This window comes from Helicoverpa zea, chromosome 11 (genome assembly GCF_022581195.2).
Source record: "Helicoverpa zea isolate HzStark_Cry1AcR chromosome 11, ilHelZeax1.1, whole genome shotgun sequence".
Taxonomy (NCBI): domain Eukaryota; kingdom Metazoa; phylum Arthropoda; class Insecta; order Lepidoptera; family Noctuidae; genus Helicoverpa; species Helicoverpa zea.
Genome location: NC_061462.1, coordinates 1,698,599 through 1,723,155, shown reverse-complemented (window position 1 = coordinate 1,723,155; position 24,557 = coordinate 1,698,599). Strand labels below are relative to the sequence as shown.

Here is a 24,557-nt window from a genome sequence, read left to right as displayed (position 1 = left end):
AATACACGTACAAACAACGGAAAATGAGGATTCGTGATACGTAAGGCATAACTGGCGTTTGGATAGACAATTGTCATTTAAATCCACCCAAATGAATCGTTTTGGGTACTATTCTCTACGGGGGTATCATAAAACCACAGTCACAGAAACCCTCTTACAAAACTACTATAATGAAAACGGTGTAACAAGAAAATTGCTTCAAAATTTGATAGACTGTGGCACCCTGAAATCTGACGTCCCAGTCAGGTAGCGATCCCAACTTTCAGTACCACACTAGCCTCGGGGGAGAGTAGACGTCGCTCCCGCGCTTTTGCCGCCTAATTCCAAATTCGAATTCGGACCGTTTGACGATAACGTCTTTATAATGTTGATATAACATTTTTTCAGTTTAAAAAAGTTTGGATTTTGTTTGATTATTGAGTGTGAGTGATATTCCAAATGAGTGCTAAAATGTTTGGCCAAGGAGTTGTCAAGTTTGTTTGTTTATTAATGACATTTTTTGGGGGTGAGTTTCCAATTTGACTGTGATTTTAAGAAAGGAGTCTCCATTTGAACTGTCAATTTGATGTCATTAATTTTGTTGTAAAAAACGGGAAATCGAATTACGTTGCCGTTCTTTTATAAATGAATTTTCCTGAAGCTAATGAATTGACGATCCATTTTGTGCCCGCTAATATAGTTGGAGATGGAGCTTTTTTATTGTATTATTTTTTATCTGTGAACATTTTAACATTAATAAGTGTGTATGGAATGTTTTTTGAACTATATAAGAATTAATATCTGAATTTTTATCGCAAATGAAAACAATGAAACAGAATAATACCAACACAACATATAATATTAAATCTCTTTTTCGAGTGCATAGCATTCGTGTTCATGACAGTATAAATAGATATGTCTGCTATAGAAATGTAAAAATCTGAATATTTCTCGTAACTAGTGACGAGATTGAGCGGAAGGCGGCCGGTTATTGGAATGCTCTCGCTCTCCGGTGATATGGACACGTAGGTGTATGTGTGACGAACTTAGGTTCATATATGACGAACTCACGAACTCGCAAACTCACCTATTGCATTATGAATATGACGAACTCGGTTCGTGAAACTTACTGTCTAAATTTATGTAGGTATCACTGGTGTATTTCTCGATTTTTTTTTTCATCTGTGATATTGTACTTATTACGTAGTTGGTATGCAGTTTTATTAGCATTATAAATGGATACATATAGGTATTTTTATAGTGTTTCAGCGAGTATGCTATGTTGTATAGTGTAGCTACCTTACACTACATATTTGGATTACCTACATTATTATTTGTGTAAAAACAATAATCCTGAAATTGCAGTTTGAGCCAATAAAGAAGATTATTAATAATAAGATTTAAAAATCATACCTAAGTTTATCTTAGAATATTTTGTAGCTAACTGAACATAAATACGTGTAGGATGATGTGAAGAGGTTCTGTTAAGAAAACATGTGTTTTATATGCAAATTCGTTTGCGTCAATCTTATTCCATAAGAAAACATAACGCTATTGATTACGGAAAAGATGGTAGGCGGTCTACTCTGTGCTTAGACTGAGCTTAAGTATTTTGAAAAGTTTTATATTTTGACCTAGTGGCAATACATAGTACCTATATATTAACGTTGTTCGTGAATCACTCTATCTATTGGTGAAAACCACACGAAAATCCCTGCTGACTATAAGGAAGACTTCGTTTTATAATTCTAGTGTTACCTATAGAATTATATCTTAGATTTTGACTTTTGAAATTATCAACCTTAATTGGATCAAGGATTTTTAGATTTTTTAATTGTTTAATTTTCTTATAAAAATGCAATAACTGCACTGTCAAGATTGCTTCTACGTAAAAAAATATAACCATCACAGAAGTTGCCAGTTTAATATTACTTCAAATACGAATCTAGGCTATAGAGGCTGAATACTAAGACTGAATAATGCAATTTTATCAGCTGGTAACCCGTACCATTGCGGTTACAAGCCGTGTCTCAGAATTAATTAAAAATGCAGCCTTTGTCCGTGCTAATGTTATTTTTGCAGTCTCAAAAAGTTTTTGATTTTGAATATTTTGAAAATATGTTAAACGAATTTTGTTTTTCGATCCGGAACAATAAATAATTAATATTGTTTCTACATCCCATTATTGAGTTTTTATGTTTTATCTGACTGCTAAGAATACATTCAAAAATCGTCGTACCACAAAAACTTTTAAACGTCTGTTGAACACTTGTGTAAAAAAATGACAGATTATGACGTTGAAATAAGGTCCGTTTTGCAGCCACACTTTTTTTAGACAAGGGTTCAACAGATGTTTAAGTTTTTGTAGCAATGCTGTAAAAGTTGGACTAAATAGATTATTATTTAATGACTCACTAGTAATAACCACCTACACACAAATTATAATATGTTTTATTTTCCTTTTGTATCCAGCAACAATTTTCTCAGTTTCAGATTTATAAACAGCTGAAATTGAACATAAAGCCATAAGTCTGCAACTAGATTACAATATTACCGATAATCACGTGCTTTAGATTGCCACGCTTCCAATATTATCACCTCTTGACATCAAAGGCTGTCGTAAAACCATTATTTATTAGATGGTATTGCTTCTGCCTCTAATTTTGGCTGCGTTGACTTCCGAATAGGGTGTATTGCGTTGGAATGAAAATTGTCGCAATTCTTTGTATTTTCATTCGCAATAGTTCGTGCGTAAAAGGGTGCGTCCACATCTGGCGAATGTGCCGCGAATGTGCAGCTCGCGAGCCGTTTGCGACCTGCCCGCGAGCTGTGCGCGTGCATTTTTTGTTCGTGGGCCGCTTCTGCGCCGCCCGCGCGCAGCTCGCGCGCGACCTAAGAGCACGCGAGCAGCGCGCAGGCGGCGCGCGACGTCTAACATCTTCGATAGTACTGAGCCAATATACGGAACTGTAAGGGCGAGAACTGATTGCGCGCAGATCGCGCGCTCTATACGAGCCTTGCATGAGTTGCGCTAAAGAGGCGCACCAAACTATTGCAGTGACTGCACGCGCGCAGCTCGCAGACAGCTCGCAATCGGCTCGCGTGCTGCACATTCGCGGCACATTCGCCAGATGTGGACGCACCCAAAGAGTAACGTAACTTAGCCCTTTAAAGAGCTCACTGCAAACTTTTAATCGGCCGATAGTTAGTTTGGGCTTACAAATCAGTATCTATGAGTATTAATGGCAGGCAGTTTTTTGTCCAAAATACTTTACATCCAGATTTAAGTGAAAAAAAAAGTCAGATTTTCAAGCTAGGCATTGTCGCGTGCATTTTTGATCGTGGTTCGATACAATGATTAAAATAATAATAATAATTTGCACACATAAACTTCAATTATAAACACGAAAATTTGTGACTGGAAAAAGTAATTTATTATCATTATTTACGCAAATAAAAACCACCGAATCTGTGTATTACTTGATGCAGTATATTCTTAATTAACACAGAATGAATACCAACCCACTTTTTATCTCTCAAAAAATTATGTTCTCGTACTTTTCATACGAGAACAGATGGAAATGGAAGCGCTAGTCTTTAGTACCTAAATAAATAATTTATGTAGGTAACTGAAGCTTTTTCCCTACATTTCAGTACCCATTAAAAAACGAACGGTTGGATAATTTATTCATAGTAGCGCTAAGTAAAGTTTCTAGTTGGAGAAGATGGCGTCAGTTCTTTGCAATCGTCGGAAAATCTGCTCTAATTATTTGGGTACTCAAACTTCATATTAACTTATTTAGACTGTGAGAAGATTTTTAAAAAGTTGCTGCAGGATGCTTTTGAAGTTAGGGAATTTTATATATAATCCTGCAGAATCTGTAATGTAATAAATGCTAAAGTAACTAAGTATACGTCTGTCTGTCAATCTTGTCAGACACCTACATAGATAGTTTAGAGCTTGAGAAAGGACATACGCATTTCCCTATGCGAGTGCAAGGAGTAGTTCCCTTAGGACACGTGTCGAGCAGGGGAACAGTTAGTAGTCCAATTTACATCATAAAGAGTCGAAATACAAAAGTTTGATAAGACCCAATAATATTTAGCTGTACCTACTGGATTTAATAGCTTATTCAGTCTAAAAAATTACGCAGTTAAAGTAAAACACATTTGCCATTTCTAGTTCTTTATCAGGATACGAAGGATTAAGGCCATATGCATAGGGGACGTTAAGAACTGGGTTAATCCGGTTTCCTGGCATCACGGAATAAAATTAACATATGATAGATCCTGGTGAACTGATTATAGTAACAGATATGGCAATGCAGGCTTCTTAGGCAGCAAATAAAAGATGGGTGATCACACTTAATAAAATGGGAAGGTTTTGCTTTGGAGAGGTCGTTAAACAGACTGTCGTCGGTTTTCATTGTATAATGTACAATATGTACATGTGTCGATCTTACCCGCATCAAGTACAATTTAAACCGTTTGTATGTAGGCAGGTTGTTACTTTTAAAATTATAGATCTGTATCTCTGTTAACATTATTTGGTAAAGAGTTATCAAGAGTGATTGTTATATAACATGGGATTTCTTTTCATATTGTCCTGATGTTAACTTTTGTCATTATCTGTCTGATGTTAAACTTATGTATGTATGTGAACGTACAAAATTCTTATGTTCCAGTCTAGAAAACTCCATTAGGAACAACCCAATATCCAAAATTTTTGGGTTCCATTATACAGTACCTAGATTCTAGGTTACAGATGTCATTCGACCTAACAATATAGATACCATCGTCCATTTTCATCCCTAAAGCAGTTCTTGTCATTCTGTCGTACCTACGTCTGAAAAACGGATTATTTCGTCAGACCTTTTCACCTCGACGGTCTGATTTACTGTTAATGTTCTACAAAGGTTCCCAAAGTCCTATTTATTGACCTTCAGATTATAGTTTTCTGGTGATAAGGGGTTTCCTCACTTTAGCCTCATCGGTTTTGGTTTATCGCGAATTTTCGGTGTATGGGTAACCATTTGCGATATAGCGTAACCACTTTTCGGGGAACGCGTTTTTTGATTTTCATTTTTTTCAGGGTGATTATTTACTTTCCATTACACATTATACATTATTACCTACTAATATTATACATTATTTACTTATTAGATAAAGCATTAAATAACTTGTTAGTTGATTCCGTAAAAATTATGTAACTAACCTTCGTAAGTTCGAAGAAATTACTATAGCCGACTTAGGAAGGGTTTTACATTTGTAAACTTATCGTAAGTTAATTACGTAAGCTTCTTACGTGAACAAAACTTATAACTGTAAAGGCAGACTAACAAACACTTGCTTTAGCTGGAAAACCTGAAACCAAATTCTTGTTTAAAAGAAAACTAATTGTACTATTTTAAAACATTATTTTTATATAGATTTGATTGCGTATATGTCAATTTATAGGTTACTTTTTAATTTAGACACCATTTTTATTTATTACAATAATGACATGTGTCCACATTACGCAAAAAGGAAACGAAAAGGCTGTGGAGATGATGACGTGTCCATAAAAAGGTCAGCTGTCTTTTTAACACTCATGAGTGAATAAAAGGGTGGCTCGATCAACTATCATATTACACTGCACTCTTAAATTAGAAAACTTCATTTAACGATACCTTTAAGCCTATTGTTTTCACAAGATGAATTTTGAACTTTATTTGAAGAGGCTTTAAGACTTCTTTTGCTTGTTTAATGATGCTATTTACGATTTCAAAGTTGTAGGGTAAGTTGTCCAATTACTGGATAAAAGCTATGTCTAGACAATAGACGAATTTAACAGGCATGTGTTCAAAGAAAAGTTGTATTCTAATATTTAAAGTTAATGAAATCGAATATTATACCTGGCTTTAAATTTTGATTTGCTGATGGTAGCTAGCAGCTGTTTCAGACAAGTTTTAATAAACGAACACTTTTAGTTTTGGGTAATTATATTGAGAAGAAAGGAGTATGCTTTACTCTAGACCCACTTTTTTTACTTTATTTAATAGTTAGGAAACCTATGGCATATGAAAAAGCCCTTGAAGAGCACTTCTTTCAATTTTATGACAAGTATAAAAATAATAGATGAAATTAAACTTCATGAAAGTAAAACCAAATTAAATATTATTCGTTAAAGCTGTTTTCAGGATGAACATAACTCGTGCTCGTTTAAACTTATGAGATTAATCATGTTCACTGCAGGTTGAAAACACAGCTGAAATAAACCGCCAATAAAGTAACAAATAATCCAATGAACGCGAAAATAAATATCAACTCATATTATTTTTATATCCCGATACAAACTCGTGTGAACTCGCTCATACAAATACTTCACTTTCGCAAATAAAAATGCATAAAATTAACTATACCGTGAAAATATCACAGTTTTACCGAGTAAAATGCTTAAATACTCTTAACATTAATATAAAATTTCAGTGCAATAAGCTCAGATTTAAAACTTTGACAGCTGCTGTCAAATGTTTAGAATAGTTTTTGACAGGTGTCAAAAGAGATGCGTGGTTTGACAGACGTCAAAAGTGATGTCCAAAAAATTATTATCTGCTGTACTGAGGTTGCTGATTAGATTGTGATTTTACATACTATGATTTTGAATATTTTGATTTTTCCAATACTTTTCCTCCTGCTTTTCCATTTACAAAACAGTGATATCCTCATAGAAAGGCCACAAAAGAAATAAATACATACAAAAGATATCTATAATTTAACTATACTTCGGCCGTTCAGAGAATGCGTTCCTGACACCTATCAGTTAGTCACGACTAGTGATGGGCACAACATAACACTGAGTTCGTTACCGTTCCTTCAAAATGAACCGCCGCATTATTTTAAGATTATTTTCGTTTTAAATTGGCGGAATCATTTGTTTTATATTTTAGTTATTTAAGTGGAAACCAAAAAAAGGTAATATTCATATAATAAAATTGTTTTATTTATTCTTTGTTACAAGTACATTGAATTGAATGTGCGAACAGAATATTAATCAGACTCCGATTTGCTTGAGGAGGTGGTGTCTTCATCATCATCTTCGCCTACATGTATAATTATATTATTATCAATAACAGAATCAATCCTGATATCTCGGTCTAACAAAAGCCGGGTAATCAAATAAAAACAGATCGAAAACACTTGAAAAACGTGGTCTATGCGCACGAAACGACAACGGACGACTGTTTTAGCGTCACAAAATGGCGGCCCATAACGCCATTTGGGGTTACCATTTTTAATCTAAGTATAAAAATGCGGTTTGGTCATAGTTTTATTTTTATATTTCATAAAAGTTATAATTAAGTCTTATAGTCCATTATTTTCCAATTCTTAAAAAGAAAATCAAAACGTATTATTTTATATTATAACTGTATAAGAACAGATTACGATACTTGCCTGTTATTTTTAGCACAGCACTACAAAATATAAACCGCTGACATAACCTTGTAATAGCGCAGTATAGATTTAGAAAAATATTGTTTACCAAGTTATTTGACACTCAGTTTGGCACAAAATTATAACATTCATTGATTATTGATATAATAATGTTGTTTTAATGCTCCTCAATTGTTAAAACGGTAAACAACCAGCAAAAATATTTTTATCGTAACTGCAACGCCATTGCAAAGTTACGTCGTCAGTTCAATCGCGACGTGTCAGGAACGCATTCTCTGAATGGCCGAACTATAACAAAATCTATAAATAACCATAAACGTTTTTCAGAATCTTGAAGGTCAAGGTGCGATAAACCTTAACAGAAAGGGTTATAGCTTATCCATTATTATTGAACGCCTTAAATAATTCAATTTGTTTATTTTATTTATCGGCAACCTGACCCGGAACTCTATCCGCATTAAGGTTATTTTAAGCGCTTTAAAAAGATTTTAGTACAGGTAAATGTTTCGAAATGAATATTTATGGGAATTATGTAGGGAAGCCTTTATTTTTATGTGGCTGTCTAGGTTTTAAAGAGTTAATTAAAGTTTATTTCATGTGTTAGCACTCCACTGATAAACGACATGCCACTAGATTTATAAATACGAAGTGTAACGCCCATATCACAGTAAAAAAAAAATGACTGCGCTGGGAATCGAACCTGGGACCCGCTGTTGTATTGGCATGGCGACCATTGTGCCAACTAAGTAGTTTGTCTAAGTGTTGGTACTACAACAATTTTCAAAACATATACAGCATTTTACTGTTATAGGCTCTTATTATTTATCTACATGATCTACCAAACCTCTTTCTCTGTTGAGTATCAAACCGCACTACTTTGAATTTGTATATTCCAGAATATTCCAACGCAGGTTTCTAAGTAAGTAGCTCCTTGTAAAGGTACTAGACCGTTAAAGTACACAGTATTCTATACTAAGTGGCCTTATTACATTTTCTACCTTTTCGTTATGAGAGCTGGTTTAATTAGCGACAAGCATATGAAATATTTTATTTCATTCGCATGCCTATTTTGGGTGTACCTCTTAAATCGTATCTTTATAATTACGTTTGATAAAGTTGGTTTATAGGTATAATTATAATTAGTACATGATTAAATTTTAATACACACACACGCTTATATCTTCAGATTTCTTTAATCCCAGTTAATCTTGTAAGACAATTATTGGTGTATCGATTGCTTCTCTATAATCTTATTCTGAAATTGATGATGATTGATGAGCACGCTGAGTGTCGTCACTACATGATCTAGATTGTACAACAAACGTCAATTTTCATTACACTTACAAACAAGCATTTACCTACTCTCTATTTGAAAAAGATACAGCACTGGCCAGCAACAAATTAAGGCTAAACCATTAAACATTGAACAAACTCCGAACACCGCAATGCGAAAATATAAAAGCGTCCAAAATATTCCCATACGCCCCAAAATTGTAAATAAAAGATTTACCCTGCATAATCCTCAAAGGTTCTTGCAGGCCTGAACAGATTGCCATCTTTCCTAAAACGAGTTAAGTGATACACGAAAGTGGGTACCTTTCTAATTATTAAAGGTTCCTTTTTGCCCTTTTAAAAGATTTATTTAACAATACTGTGTTGTGACGAACGCATCCTCAAACTTCATTCTCTGGGATTTAAAAAAGGTCGCTGGAAGTCGTGGTGGCCTAGTGGGTAAAGAACCAAACTCTCAAGTAAGAGTGTGGGTTCAATTCCAGGTCAGGCAAGTATATTTTCTAAGTTTGTATGTACTTTCTAACTATATTTTGGATACCTTTGACCATGTTTCGAAGGGCACAATAAATTGTAGGTCCCGGCTGTCGTCAAACATCTTTGGCAGTCGTTACGTGTTAGAAGCCAGTAAGTCTGACAACCAGTCTTACCTAAGGATATTGGGTTGCCTGGGTTACTGTTTTGAGGAGGTCAAATAGGCAGTTGTTCCTTGTAAAACTCACTCAACTGCATCCGTTTACACTGGAAACCGACTCCAAAATAGTTTTGTAAAAGCTCGGGAGATGATGATGATTTTAACAACCTGTGTTGTGAACTTAAACTCTTTAATATCTCTGGGATTTAAGGAAGGTCGCTGGTACCCTATTTCGCACGAAAGACAAGAGTACCTACGCCTATTATAGTAAAGTTCAATTAACCCTATAAGTGCGTTAGCGTTAGAGGTTTTATCTAATTTGATACAGAAAGTGGGTCGACTATCGACACATTTGCGCTTCAATGGATTTTACTAAATCATAAAATATGTTTCGATATAAAATTCTGCTCCGAAAATATTTAATGGACTTGAAGCGTTTAATCAAGAATCTACTTACGATAGAATATGACACTCAGTACTTTATTTATGTATTTTCGAAACCGGTCAAGCATGAAAGATTTTAGTAAAAAATTTTTGAAAGCTCGCAGCTCTAATTAATTTCTAAAATTGAAATATTTCTAAAAGATAAAAAATAAAACCTAGCCATGTTAGATGCTAGGCTCTGCCTAACTAATATTCCTGCAAACGCTTGCAGCTAACCTAATTAAGACCTGAAAGCACGATTTCAGCTCGCGGCTTCAGAATTATCTATGCGCTCGTTTTCCTTTATAGCATGAGCAGAAAGCTAAGACCTAGATTCTAGAGTATGCTAGATTAGGTTTCTATAGCAGGGATTGCTTGGACTTGAAGGTATTATAGGTGTTCATAATCTATTGGCAAATTTCGTAACAAAATTAAGTATTATTTGCAATTAAAATTGGCAAAGAAACTAATTATATAAATTAGTGAAATCAACTCTTTTATGTCTATCAAAAGATACAAAATTACATGATGCTACATTATGTTTAAATACTTAAATTATGTTACACCTACGTAGGTACCTAATATTATCTCATACAAAATGAACTCTTAATTAATAATATTTCTCGAAAACACTGTTTAACCTCTGTAGACATAAACATTGTGTTTTAACATATTCCGAGAAGTTATTTCAAAGAGGAGCTTATAATTTCACGTCTTCCAAAATGTCATATAAATTCTCGGAATAAAGTATTTCAGTACATTGAACTGCTAATATTATCCATGACAAATAGATGAAAAAATAAGATTCATTCGTTATTCCATTTATATGTTTGAATATTTACAGCAAAACTCGAAAAACTAATACAAATATCATCTACAATGGAAAACGGCTGTTTATCAAAAATTACAGCCAGTCGATGTCGATGACATTATGACATTTTTGTTCCTAAATCGACCGTTTTACAAAAAATTCCGCTGTGCAGTTAAAAGTGGATTTGGTTTCTTTACATAATCAACTGTCAACAGAAAAAATTGGTTCCAAAAATATAACGGTTACATAACAATTGTTCAAAAGTTGTAATGTATTTGTACAAAAATACTTTATATTGTGCAAAAGTACAAACTTACCCGCATCAATGTCGCTCAACTGTACCAAGCTTTAGTTGTACAAAGAAAATTAAACTGTGTGACAAGGCGTACTAAAAGACCATAATGTAAACCAATAAGTATGAAATATAACTCTCTATATATCATGTAGGATACACATAAATCTTGATGACGTTTTTCCGTATATTTCTTACAAGCCGATTTCCCGTGGTTGCATAGATTTTTACGTTAGGTAGCACAATTACTGAGGAAGGCTACAGGCTAGGTAGTTTTTATCCAGTTGTGTTAAGTAGTTCCCAGAAGACGTGGGTGAAATCACTAGCAGAAGCTATGTGAACATCAAATTGTTTAAACAGTAGAACATTTTACATAACCTGAAAATAATCACTAAACAAATCTCTTATTTGTATTCCTAGAAAAACTCTATAACCTGAAGAATCTGGAAATATTAGACAGTTAATGTATAAGTACGTTTTCCACATACCAAAGGCAATTTCAAGTAAGTAGTATTTTTTGCGTTTACCTAATCCTAATCGCTGTTTCGACAAAATACCTAAGATCAAAGGTCTCGAGTAACAAGGTTAATACATTTCAATTTTTCTACATACATGTATTACATACGTTTACTTACCTACTTTTAAAGATCAGTTTGTACACTCGTAATTGGCACCATAATAGCTACTTTCAATTCTTGGAAACATACCAAGAAACAGCCATGACAACGTACACAAAAACACATGATCAATAACATAAAATATTCCACAAGATAAATCTATCGAGAAAGCCCGTATCAGCATTTTGGTAACGAAATTTTGAGCATTGAAACAACTGGAAACGCCATACCTTATCATCTGCCAAAAGTATGAGCTCCCGGTCGTACCTACTCTAAAGCATGTGTGCGTGAAATTTATGCTTGTATTTGTCAATTTTGTCGTGTGAGTACCGATGTTATCAAAAATGCACGAGTGAGCTATCACTATTTGTTGCATTGTACTTAGACTGTGCTCGGGGTGCCTTAATTGGCTCGCTTTCTCGCCTGTATTGAGATCTGAGATATGATATATATGTGGTCATGGCGTCTCCAGTAGTTTAAATGCTCTAAGCAAGGAAATGGAAATGTAACAAAATGGGAACGTTTCGCTAAGTACTTGGTCCAATTCAATTTGCTTAGGTTACAGAGGGTTTTAAGTATTAACGGGACTTTTGATGTTGCTATTCATTAATTTTACGTACACATGTATCCCTTAGGACAGCGGTTCTCAAATCATACAGAAATGAGTCCAGGGAATTGCTTTATGAATGTAAGATTATTTTAACACCGTAAGTAAATTATGACTGAGAATATCTAATTGGCAGTTGTGTTTACAAGTGTTCGATGGACACGAATACCTGATGACTTTCTTCATTTTTCGAGCCTTTTCCCAACTATGTTGGGCTCAACCCAGTTACCTGGGCAAGCCAATATCCCTTGATAGGACTGGTTGCTAGACTCACTGGCTACCAGTAATGACTGCCAAAATTGTTCAATGACAACCCGATCACTGTAGAAAACCTAATTTGTGTGACCTTTTTCGATACAAAGGTTGGGTGTATCCTACATATTATGTAGTTCGAGCGCAGGTGGCTACAGAGCTCCAGCAATACTGTAACACTACATGCAAGCTACTTTGCCCCGACTACACGCTACACAAGTTAAGGGGCTTATCGGCACTTTCCTAGCGTAGAATTTTTATAGCATTACACGGCACGCAGATGAAAGGCAGTGGGCCGCGAACAAAAAACAGTTGAGCATCGCTGCTCGAACAAGGAATATTTTTTATTCTCATTATTATATACGGCCCTGATATGGGTTTCATAAAATTCCGAATGATATTTTAATAAATGTGAGGGAACAGTCGTATTTTGCTGAATATACGTTTTGTTGCAAATAAGATTGTATTATTTTATAGGTATTTTTGATCATCATTTATTTATAGAGCAAACAAGAAGTGTATTTGATGAGTAGGATAGTAAAAATGTTTTGTTATAGTAGAAGCAATTTGTGCTGCGAAAATACAAAATATTATATTCGAGTCAGAAATTACATTCATTTGTTTAATTTAATTTTGTGCTAGAAGCATTATAATTAATCATGATAATTATCAAAATTTTGTTCTTGGTTGTGCTTTCGTAGTAGCTAGTTGACCTCATTAACATGACACAGTAACTTTATTCGGGTATTTTTTTGCTAGATGCGAGTATTAATAATACATTATTACTTACAGCTTCAATCGATTTTCAGACATATCACAGTAGGGTAAAAATTGACATATTCGGGTAGGTTTACCTGCTGGCATTTGTAGATTTTCTTTCTCTCTCTACTCACAGTACATATCACTTATACGTCTTATTCACCGAAAAAAATAAACACACGCTTAACGAGACCTAAATAACTTTCATGTGAAAATTTTCCCGAAATAACTTTTGTAATTACGTCTACATTTTAACATCTATATTATTTTAATAATTATTTCGTATTCGTTGAGGACTCTCTTGATAATAAGGTCGTATAAAATTAATTAGTATAGAGCTAACATTATTCTGGGATACTTGGTGACCGTCAGAATCGCTGTCACTCCTTACCGATCTCCTCAAAATAGATATAGAGAGTTGCTACTTAATTGCTACCAGCTACCATCAGTTGCTACAAATTGCTACTCTTCTAGTTATGAATAGGTACCAACTCTCTATATGTATTACGAGGGGATAGGTGAGCAGTGACAGGGATCCTAATGATACTTGAAAACAATATGGCTAAGCTGATGCTTGCTTTGCTGATGTAAAGGATCGATTGATCATAAGGTTAAGCAACTATCCTATCCTTACCAAGTAGTATCGGGTTGTCAAGGAGTTGATTTGAAGAGGTCATAGAGGCAGTCATTTCATATAGAACACTGTCACCTAGTTAAGACTGAAAGCCGACCTCAACATAGTTTTGAAAAAGCTGGGCAGATAATCATGTCAATGCATTCAAAATATGTAAGTATAGATATATACATAGATACCTTTATCCAACCAAACAAAATCTCATACTATTATTTTACTATCAATATGTAAATAACTTTTCAGTATTTTAATCACATAGCAATAATATTTCGTCCTCTATTAAACCTGAAGCATAAGCTGACCCTTTTCATGAACCAAAATTCTAATAACAAGGTCATTGACCTTTAAGATATTAAATCCGTGAAACTCATACTGTGTACACAATAACTTAAGATTAACAAACTAGGTATAGTCTAGTAACAAATGTTTACCTTTTTAACTTGAAACCATATTATTCATATGCTACATGACAGACGAGTAGAAATACATGGAGAACAAAATGATTAGCGGAGGTGCCATAACGGAAAATCGCCTAAGAAAGTACCGCTCCAAATGCGGGTGAGCGAGGGACGAGGAACGTTACTGTTTTCGCCCTTTGGACCCGACCATTTTTTGTAATACCAAAAATCGTTGACATATATCTCAAAGAACCCTAACGCTTGGTTAGTTCACTAGTAACTGATTGTTTTGGTCAAGCGCACTGTACGAATTTGACCTAGAAGAAGAGCGCCTGACCTATCTGCATTATAGCATCTCTGCTCATATTTCCTTACTCCATGGGTGACCACGATTTTGTTTGAAATAAATGGACTACGTCCAAGGCTGTCCTGTAAGCCTGTTTCGGTTAAGCCTTAAGACCAACGGACATCATTCTTGCCTGTCATGGAACGTCTCATTTTACGTATTATCATGGTCAGTCTATTTTTGTTTGTTCCCTGAATATATTAGTTTTGTTTAGGTTTAGGAATTTAGGTTTTCGGTAATAAAGTTAGTCGTTGATTGATTTACATTTGTTGTATTTCTTAATTGGTATCGTTGTTTCAGTTTAATTGTGGATTGTTACGTAGTTTAGGACTAAAAGTGTTGTTTCTTACCTAATATTAGTAAGGTTTCAGGGAATAAGATAGCTTAAATTCTTTGTTTGATTGAACACGCTAAACTCTAACATGTAAAAAATATTTTAGTATTAGTTGGCTTATTTATCGAGCAAGACCATAGGGTACTTTTTATCCGATTCAACCACATAGGTCTTACGCGACGCAACTAAATCAATTTGCAACAACCAGTCAGAAATATAAATAAAGTGAAAATAGTTATAAATCCATTAACCAGAAATAAATTCAACTCGCCACGTAAAAGATATTGCTACCATTACTCCTTGTACACTAATAAAACAATAACTTCACTCAACTTTAATAACTGAGCTCGATGATAAACACCAGAAACTAACAAGAATACTGGTTCCCTTCCACGGAGAACAAAATGACTAGCGGAGGTGCCATAACGGAAAATCGCCTAAGAAAGTAGCGCGCCAAAATGGGGGGTGTGCGGGGGAAGGGGAACGTTACTGTCTCCGCCCTGATACTAGTACGTCTTCTTTGCACTCGACCATTTTCTGTAATGCAAATAATCGTCGTCAGATGTCTCAAAGAAACCAAACGCCTCATTAGTTCACTCATAACTGTTCGTTTTGGTCATGCCCACCGTACGTATTTGACCTAGAAGAAGACGCCTGACCTACCTGCATTATGGCATCTCCGCTCATCTTTTGTTATTCGTATTCTCTCCGCTCTAGATGTGTTCTGAAAATTTCAAATTAAATTGTTCTTCTTTGAACTAAATGCAGTTTCTGTTGTTTGAAACTGATCTTAAGAAATGAAGTTAAGGTATTACCTGATCAGATCGGGTTTTACTCTTTGAGGAGTTTTAAGCATCGATGATAGTTGTTGTAAAGCAACTTGATACCGTTGTATGCAAAGTACTGTTTAAATTAAATACAGCCATTTCTGCTAGAAGACTGTTAAGGGCTTATCTGGAAATACGTCGGTATTTCTTCAATTATTATTAAGCATCCTATGCTTTTGACAATCACAGTAACTTCGCAGAACAATTTCACAGCTCTATAAATCCTTTTCTTGACTTATTTTCTAAACCGAAATGAAATACACCCCATACATTTCAGAATCCATTTCCCAGATTTCGTCAAACTCCACACATTATATAACTGGTAACATTTCGTCGAAAGTAATTTGACGTAACATTGCAAGCCTACACGCACTTGACCGACATTCGGCAAACAAATGTGGAGTTACGACTTTTGGCAATTAACAGTGAGTTATATGTAATCTTCTGCGGTCCAATTTTACGACTTGCAAGATGAGCTGTTTGTTTTATTATGATTTAGAGTGCCCACACTGCAAACTTTTAGTGGGCCGACAGTTTTTTCTGGCTCATAAATCAGTATGGAAATGTCACTTACATAATACCGATCAGAAAGGCCGGAAACAGTCCGAATAAAAACTTTGATTGAATCCCCAAATTTTTTTCTGACTTTCGGGCAACTATCAGCCGACTGTTTAGTCTGTAGTGTGCAGGTGCTCTTAGTTTTCCGAAAATACTTGAGATTCTCGACTGATTTCTCTGGGTTTATTGTCAGATGGATTGGACTTCTTGAACAATAGACAGCCGTTGTTTCCAGAAATTACTCATGTAATTGAACTGGTGTAAAGTTTCACAAATATGCAACTCACAGGTGTAGTTTTATAACCCTTTAGACGTAGATCTCATTTTAGCAGGAACCGGGTTAAAGTTGGAAGATTGACATTTCAGTTATCGTTGTCAGAGTGTAGTTCTAACTTCACATATTTTAAATATTTACACACTGAGGAATTTGCAGTCTCCATGCATAGAATTTATGGGCTAAGGAGTTACTATGGTATGGCCTTTAAGTCCAAATATTCCGAAAATCCCGTTCAATGTCCAGACGTTTTTGGCAGATCCAAATGAAGTCCTAAAATTTTCCTAGCGGTATGGGCTTTAAGTCCAAATATATTCCTAGAATTCCGTTCAATAACCAGACGTTTTTGACGGATCCAGATGTCCACATAAATTCATGTGTATATTTACATTCGTCCTTTAACATTTTTCTACATATATGTCCACTGTGTTTCTTACACATTGTGGCTACAGAATTCTCTTCACTATAAGCTTAGAAACATGGATCTGTAGTGGAGCCAGTCTACTTCACAATACAGACACTCTTCATCCCACTTTATCTCGAACATCTTGTAACATAAAACCGGCTTGCGACAAACTAATATTTTGCAAGAAAAAATATTGCAGTCTGTTTTATAATGTCTGTTCCCAATATCTGTCGTTTTTCTTACTACAGATACAATTTTGACACAAACCTTAAAGGCTCGAGCAGACCGGATGCGTATGCGTAACCACGCGCGTGTCTACGTTACGCAAGCGGTGTGGCCTGTCTCATACATTTCCATACATTACAACTCATGGTTACGCCGTAACTACGCGCGTGACTACGCGCGTGGTTACGCATACGCATCCGGTCTGCTCGAGCCTTTACAAGTTCTGTCAATTTCATAACTTCAGTAAGCAATGCAACATTATTAGTATAGAAAGTAGATCGACAATGTGGATGTACCAATTTTAATAAATAAAAAACTTAGTAAAATCCCTGACGGACAATTGATAATATGCTGCATACAAAACAAAAAAAGAATTCTGTACTACAATATTATTCGCGGAAATATTGAAAAAGAGTTTTTTATTCAGAAGGCATTATTTGAAATGAAACAGAACATGTCCATTTTATTTTATATCAGCATCAGTGTGGAAATGTCTATTTTTATTTGTACTGCACGGAATAAGTACGTATTACGGAGAACAAAATGACTAGCGGAGATGTCATAACGCAAAATCTCCTAAGAAAGTAACGCGACATAATGCGGGTGTTCGAGGGACGAGGAACGTTACTGGCTCCGTCCTACACACCTTCTTTAGATTAAGCACATTATTATTGTCAAAACATAGTCACCAATCAATCAAGACCAAACGTTGACAGATTTATTTTCATTTGACAAGGAACCCGAACGCCTCATTAGTGCTTGAGGTAACTGATCACGCCTACACGTCTCTTGACCTACAAGAAGGCGGCTAACCTACCTTCGCCATCTTCGCTATCTTTCCTTCCTCTATGGCACGTATGTTTATGCCTACATACGATACTCGCTTAGGGGTGCTTAAAAGCTCTCGCGAGGCTATGTTAGGTCCAGGCGAATTTTAGTCACGTACTCGAATCTCGCCCAAAAGATGTTAGGCGTATCTGTATCTACATTGTATATGGATTGTGACGTCACTTGGCTCTAGAAGCCGACCTATTGTTGTGATTCCTTTCTATTTTTTAGTATCTGTGAAATATTGTAGGTTTTCAATTGTTTTTTTTTATCTGTTTGGTTAGAAATTTTGTTTCGTATTTTGGGCTGTCTTTGATAGGTATATTTGGCTTTTGTTAGCCTGGTTTATTGTTTGTTAGATGTCCCTTGGAAATAAAAAATATCATGTGTCCTTTCTTAGATTTCTATTTCCATCCTGACGTTGTTTTTGATAATAAACTAGACTAAATTCTTGTCAATGAAAATTTGAAAAATAAACTCGCATTGGGTATTTTTGTCATATCCCTCGAGCTTGTAATATTTGCCCAATCATATGTAGTTCAATCTTTAATATAGCTACAATTAGTTTAAAAGACTAGCGCCTGACTACTGAAACGCCACTAAATTTTTGGGACTGCTCAAATATCGTTCAATGTATCAAAGACGCTAAACCTATCTGTATCTTTTGAAAATTTCGAAGCTATCGTTAGCCAACATGATAAATTAAGGCCGATTTTCAATCGCCAGATAATTTTTATTTGAAGAATATGTTTGACGTTTTGACAGCTGTTGTATTGAAAATATGTCAAATAATTTTTGTTTATTCCTCAGATTGAAGTTTAGAGGTGATTGGTGAATGAGAGGTAAATAAAGTCTTTTTTTTTGTGTTTAATCATCAAATGACCCCTCCCGCTGTGGGTTAGCAGCGTGAGGGAGTATCGGACTCTTACCGACTAAAACCCATCGTGTTCCTTCTTAAGCCCCTTATGTACCTGAGCTGCGGTAACTCTTTCAAAAAATCCGGCAGCCCGGGCAGGCCTTGGCCCTTATGGGCTCAGCTTATGTTTGCTGTCTTTCGTAAACTAGTCCTTTTATAACTGCAAAAATAGTTCCAGAATGTTTAGTCTATTGTTTCAGCCATAGAACAACAGAATACAGAAGCAGCAGTTATTAGAAAACGTACCTGCAAGACCATTCAAAGTAATGTTAGTTCGATATTATTTCTAAGTCTACAACTGTCAAATGAATAGGAAATTGTGGCAGTCGAGGCAAATAATACCTACTTTTGCTCTATTATAATGTTAACCGACTTCTGAACTACTGGGAGGTTCTCAATTCGTCTTTATGTACATTTTCTTTATAATGTTAACTAAAAGAAATCTATAGCAATTTGCAAATATACTTCTTCGAAGTCAGGTCAAAAATAATTTTAAATTAATTTGGTATGAAGGCTTGATAAATACTGAGAATATACCTCATGTGTCAACGTAAGTTCTGGAATATCTGTCAGCTTTTAATTCCATCCAAAAATAAATTACAATAATCCATCCCAACTCCTACGTTCACAACATCAAGTAGGATCAAAATTTTCCATTTTCAAAAGCTAGCTATTTGCAAATGTAACCTACTTTCGTGATATCTAGAAGACTTGCAAACTTTACCGGAATATTTTATGTGATTACCTAGTCCTTTTTATGTCAGTATCAATCATTCAAAAAGTACATTTCACTACGATATACGATAAGAAATGTATTATTTCTTTACGTCAGTGGGTGGTAAATTTTTCTGCCTCGAATTGTAAATGGCGTATAACGTTTCATTGTTGTTTTCAACAAATTGGATGCAGGATTGGCATTTTATTTTGCCGTACAGTGTACGTGCGAGTGTCTATGGAGATTCTTACCGTTAGTGGAACCTTCTTAGAATGTTGCAATTTCAAAGTGACTGAGACAATTATTATATTTTACGCTGAGATTCTTCCTTTGCATTGCATTTTGACTTTTAAGTAATAAGATAGCTAATTAGCAGCTGCACGACTCGATCGATTGGTCGATCTCGATCGACTCGGGGTGGTTTGTCTCTAGATCGGTGACTGTCTTGCCATTTCGGAAGATACGTTAAATTGGTGGGTTCCGGCTTTCATTTGAACATCTTTAGCATTCGTTACGGGTAGTCAGAAGCCGGAAAACCTGACAACCAGTCTTACCCCTCGCTCCTTCACAGTGTTCCTATTTAAATACTTTGCAAAAAGTATTTAATAAACATTAGCATCAGTATCGCTAACACAAAGAAAAATCACAGTTCACTAACAGATTGTTTGTTGAAAATCTACAATTTATAGTGAAAAATTCAACAAGAACAACATTGTGGGGAAGTTAGGAATTATAATTAAAAAGTACAACCAACTTGAAACTGGGTCGGGAAAATCCAAGACTAAAACAAAACCCGATACTCAGTAGAAAATACTGAATTTTAAACCCCTCTGGAAACTGGATTTCATTATTGAGAAAGGACAATGCTCAAAAAAAACCCAAGCCCGGCGCAAACGAAAAGTAACTCAAATTATAGGTAATAATAAGTAATGAAATACTGCATAGGAGGCATCATCGAAATCAATGGCTAAATGTATGAAATTGCTATTTGATTTTTTTAAGGGGTAACATGAGCAGCTGGGGCTAATAGTTTAATTAAAGTGCTATCTGAAACAACAAACAAGTAATATGGCAAGTAATAAGCTTCTCCAAAAAGATAAATCAATACCGAAGTACAGGCCGCAGCGCCCACGTCATCGCGTCATGAGCGTTTTACATTACTTAGGGTGGGCTAGACATGAGGAACAGTTCGCGCATCCCGCAACATTTTTGGATCTCGTCGTGTTAGAAATAAAGAATCGATGACTTTTAAGCGTTATTATTAAAATGAAAAGTACATTCATATCCTGTTTTAGTTCTATCATCCTATTATCTTGTAAAAGTAGGTAGAATAGTGGAGAAGTTGCTATAAACATGTCATTATGTACACTCTTAAACCACAACTGTATCTGTTTGCTGTTCCTTTTACTAATACATTATGTTACCTCTAAAATCTTGAGTAGCAATGTACCGCAGATGTTAAAATTCGAATAGCAATTTCACACATATAGCCACTGATTTCGATAATGCCCCCTATGTAATATTTAATTTCTTATTTTTACCTATATTTTGAGTTACATTTCTTTTGCGCCGGGCCTGGGTTTTTTTCACATACTTCATGAGCATTGTCCTTTTCTTGAAGAAGGTGCTAATTTTATTTTTATTAACTTTTAATTTCTGTGTTCTATTATTAAATGCAAAGATTTTTTCAAATATTTTTATTGTTACATTGCTAGGAAGCCCGTTGTTTTCTTTCTAGCAACATTTTATAATTAAAATGCGCTATTTCCAATAAACAAAAAAAACAATTTTTATACCTAATCCAGAAACACCCGAATTGGTAATTCAAATTCTCGCAACTGTGTTAATTTTTAACGTTGTTTAATAAAGTATTTTTTTGCAATTCGAATGTACTGGAAATGTCATTCATTTTAAATTGGTTTTGTGAAAATCATGTTAAATGTTAATAGTAGTAGTTTTTTAATTTTTATTTCACGTGTAGTGTACTTACCTATATATTTTTTTACGAATAATTATACTAACTAAGCCCTCAGGTCTTTGTAAAAATCGCACAAAATTATTTTCTTTTATAAATACTAATACAAAAAAAAACTGCAGATTACGGGCCATTCTAATTTTTTTAATTTAGAAGACAACTGTCTTTTAGGCGACCTACGTTTGAAAAAGTTTCAGGGCTCAGCTGTGTTACTTCGCAATTACCTTATAAAACAAAGTCTTGCTCATTATGTTTTTGTACCTAAGTCAGAGATAGCAAACCTTTATTGGATCAGCTACAAAAAAATACAATGACACCGAAGCGTGGCTTTGTAGAATTTTTTTAACTTTATTAGGTAGTTTTAGATGAACTTTATGTAATTTTTTTATTAACAGCGGTTTGAAACTAGTGGATTTTTATCTCTCGTATAGTGGAATATGCTACCATTTTATGCATTTAAGTTGCAATTTTTTAAATATTTATTCTCTTTTTGCCAAAAGCACGTATGCCATTGGTTTTCCGTCTCTGACCTGTATATGTAACGCTTTTGATTAGTACAGGGAGTTACACTAAAGAGATCTCAACAAACGCCCGGAGGCACCCCTTGAGATTTGAGCAGACATGAGAAATTTGCTGTGTAGGTGTAGCGACCCAGAGGTCAAAATATGACCTTTATTTACTTAAATATATTATAATGTTTAGTTTAGTATGTCAAAAGTTAGATAATTTCGTGTGAGTAATCTGTTCGAAAAATAGGATATAGTTTCGCAAATACAGAGTGCTAAAGCTAAACGATTAGATATACTGCTTTTTTAACCAATTTTTGTAAAGATTTAAGTCAGACATTAGAAAGTCTTACTTACAAGTTACTTAAAGCCTTCAATAAGTAGTTTAACTGTAAGAGAAAAACGAAGTAGTTTAACTGTAAGAAATATAAAATACTTTCACACATAAAATACTACACAATAACAGTCAACATCACTATAGAAATACATCCTCAGAATTGCGATTCCCTTCAAAAATACTCGCATACAACGAAACTGCGTAACTTTACCAATACAATTTCTCAGAAATCGGCCAAAGGAATAAAGCCTCAACTTTTTTGCATGTTCGGTAGCAAGTTTTTCCCTTTGTGCAAGTTCAGGGGTCTATTCTTGAAGGCTGCTGAATAATTCATGGTTGAACAAGAGACGTAATAGTTTTTCTGTCAATCATACTGATGGGACCTTGATTTGGTAATGTTTGGCTCTCTATTCAAGTTTTGGGATGATATTGGATTATTTTGAAGGTGGTCTGAAGTATTATTGGGGGCATAATGTATTTTTTATATGAAGAATGTATGATCTGAATACTTGAAGAGACTGTGTCAGATTATACATTTAAATTTTTTGTACGAGTTTTGTACGATTTTTATATTATGTGTTAAGTCTATTATAAGAAAAGTCTTTGAATCCTGTGTAACTAAATATAAAAATAATTTCGTCCGTTACCCGGAAAAAACAAACCGATTGACGGCACTCTATGACGTCCATACAAATACGAAATTCCTTTCATATCCAAGTTCACTCAACTTAACATAAAATTGGCACAACAGAAATCCTTTTTACCCTTAATCCGGGAACAAAGAGTGGCGGTTGAAAACCCGTGTGTCAACGTGCTACAATTACGTCGGTAAAAAGCGTATTATTCTATTTTAGTTGCCACGTCAAAATCAACGTTTTGAGGTTACGCTATTGTGTTACGCTTAGACTGTGTTCCCACTGGGTTGGGACTACATTTTGTCGTGTCGTCCAACAATTTTGGAGAACTTTTCGTTTTTTACAGTTTCACTGTTAGTGACATGTTTATTTTTAGCGAAAAGAAAAATTATAAAAGTGATCATGGGGGGAGATTGACTCGCTATCGCCATGTAGGTTGTACTTGCAGCTTCTTTTGGCCAGCGCAAGTCAGCATTAGCCATTAGTAAACTATTTTGACAATAGGTATACTATGTTTAATGTATACCTAACAAACACTATTTAACGTTACTACGACAATCAGTCGCAGACCATGCAAGTCTTCTTAAAAGATTCCATAAATAGGTACATAACAGAGGCGTTCTTCACCGACACGATTTTTTATCGTTCTATAGTGGAAACGCAGCCTAACATTCACAAGTGTTTTAAGAGCGACGCTAAAACATTTCAACGGCTGTCATCAACAGTTTCACTGACATTGTTATTAATTGTCAGCGCAATGACTAGGTTTTTCCCACTTTCATTGTATTGTAGGAGACATTTTTAGTTTTTTAGTGGGACACTTTTTATTTATTTTTTTGTTTATATAGTGATGTGAATATGTAATACCTGTCATACTACTTGTGTTTAAAGGTATGGAAGTGAAATGATAAATGATTTTTGTGTACTTTGGCGGGACATATTCTTAGGGGTCTAAGATATTTTACAAATCTACTTTCAAAATAGTTAGTAGGTGTGTAATTTGTAAAAATTAGATTTTTTCTTTCAAGACCTTAGCTTACCTTAGAGTTACAAAGCTTCAGTTTTAAATAGTAAAAAACAATCACTACTACTATTTTTCCATTCTGGAATTTAAAAAATGAGAATGACAAAATTAATTCGAATTTTCGGATATTCATATCAAAGGAATTAAAATTTGAATAATATATGAGCACAGACCAACTCGTGAGTGGGAGGCTTTATCAGTTTGACCATGAATGTACTAAATACTGATTTAATAATATCTCTTTCGGTGTGTTTTAATGATAATCCTGTATGTTTGGTTCCGCTAGTGATAACAACTTAAAAAAAATGTTCTGAGTTTTAATTTTGTTGCTATGTCTAGGATATGTTGAATGACGCTGTTACTACGTTAAGTTACGGTCTTCTTAAAGAAGTTTTTGCTATATTATGCCTGATCATGGGTTTTTCGATCAACGCTTTTATCAAAGAAGAAGTTTCACTATATTAATATTTGTTCGCTACACTTTCAAAAGTAGCTAGCTTATCCTAAACACCAGTATATTT

At 34.7% G+C, this 24,557-nt stretch overlaps 1 protein-coding gene across 1 annotated transcript in view; it reads left to right on the top strand.

Annotated features, from left to right (window-relative positions):
* The first annotated feature begins 282 nt into the window (after positions 1-282).
* Positions 283-24,557, top strand: part of LOC124634633 — a 96,707-nt gene continuing 72,432 nt past the window's right edge. Inside the window, exon 1 of the mRNA XM_047170287.1 lies at positions 283-505. Within this exon, the coding sequence (XP_047026243.1) occupies positions 439-505 (67 nt within the window). The 5' untranslated portion in view covers positions 283-438. The remainder of the gene's footprint in view (positions 506-24,557) is intronic.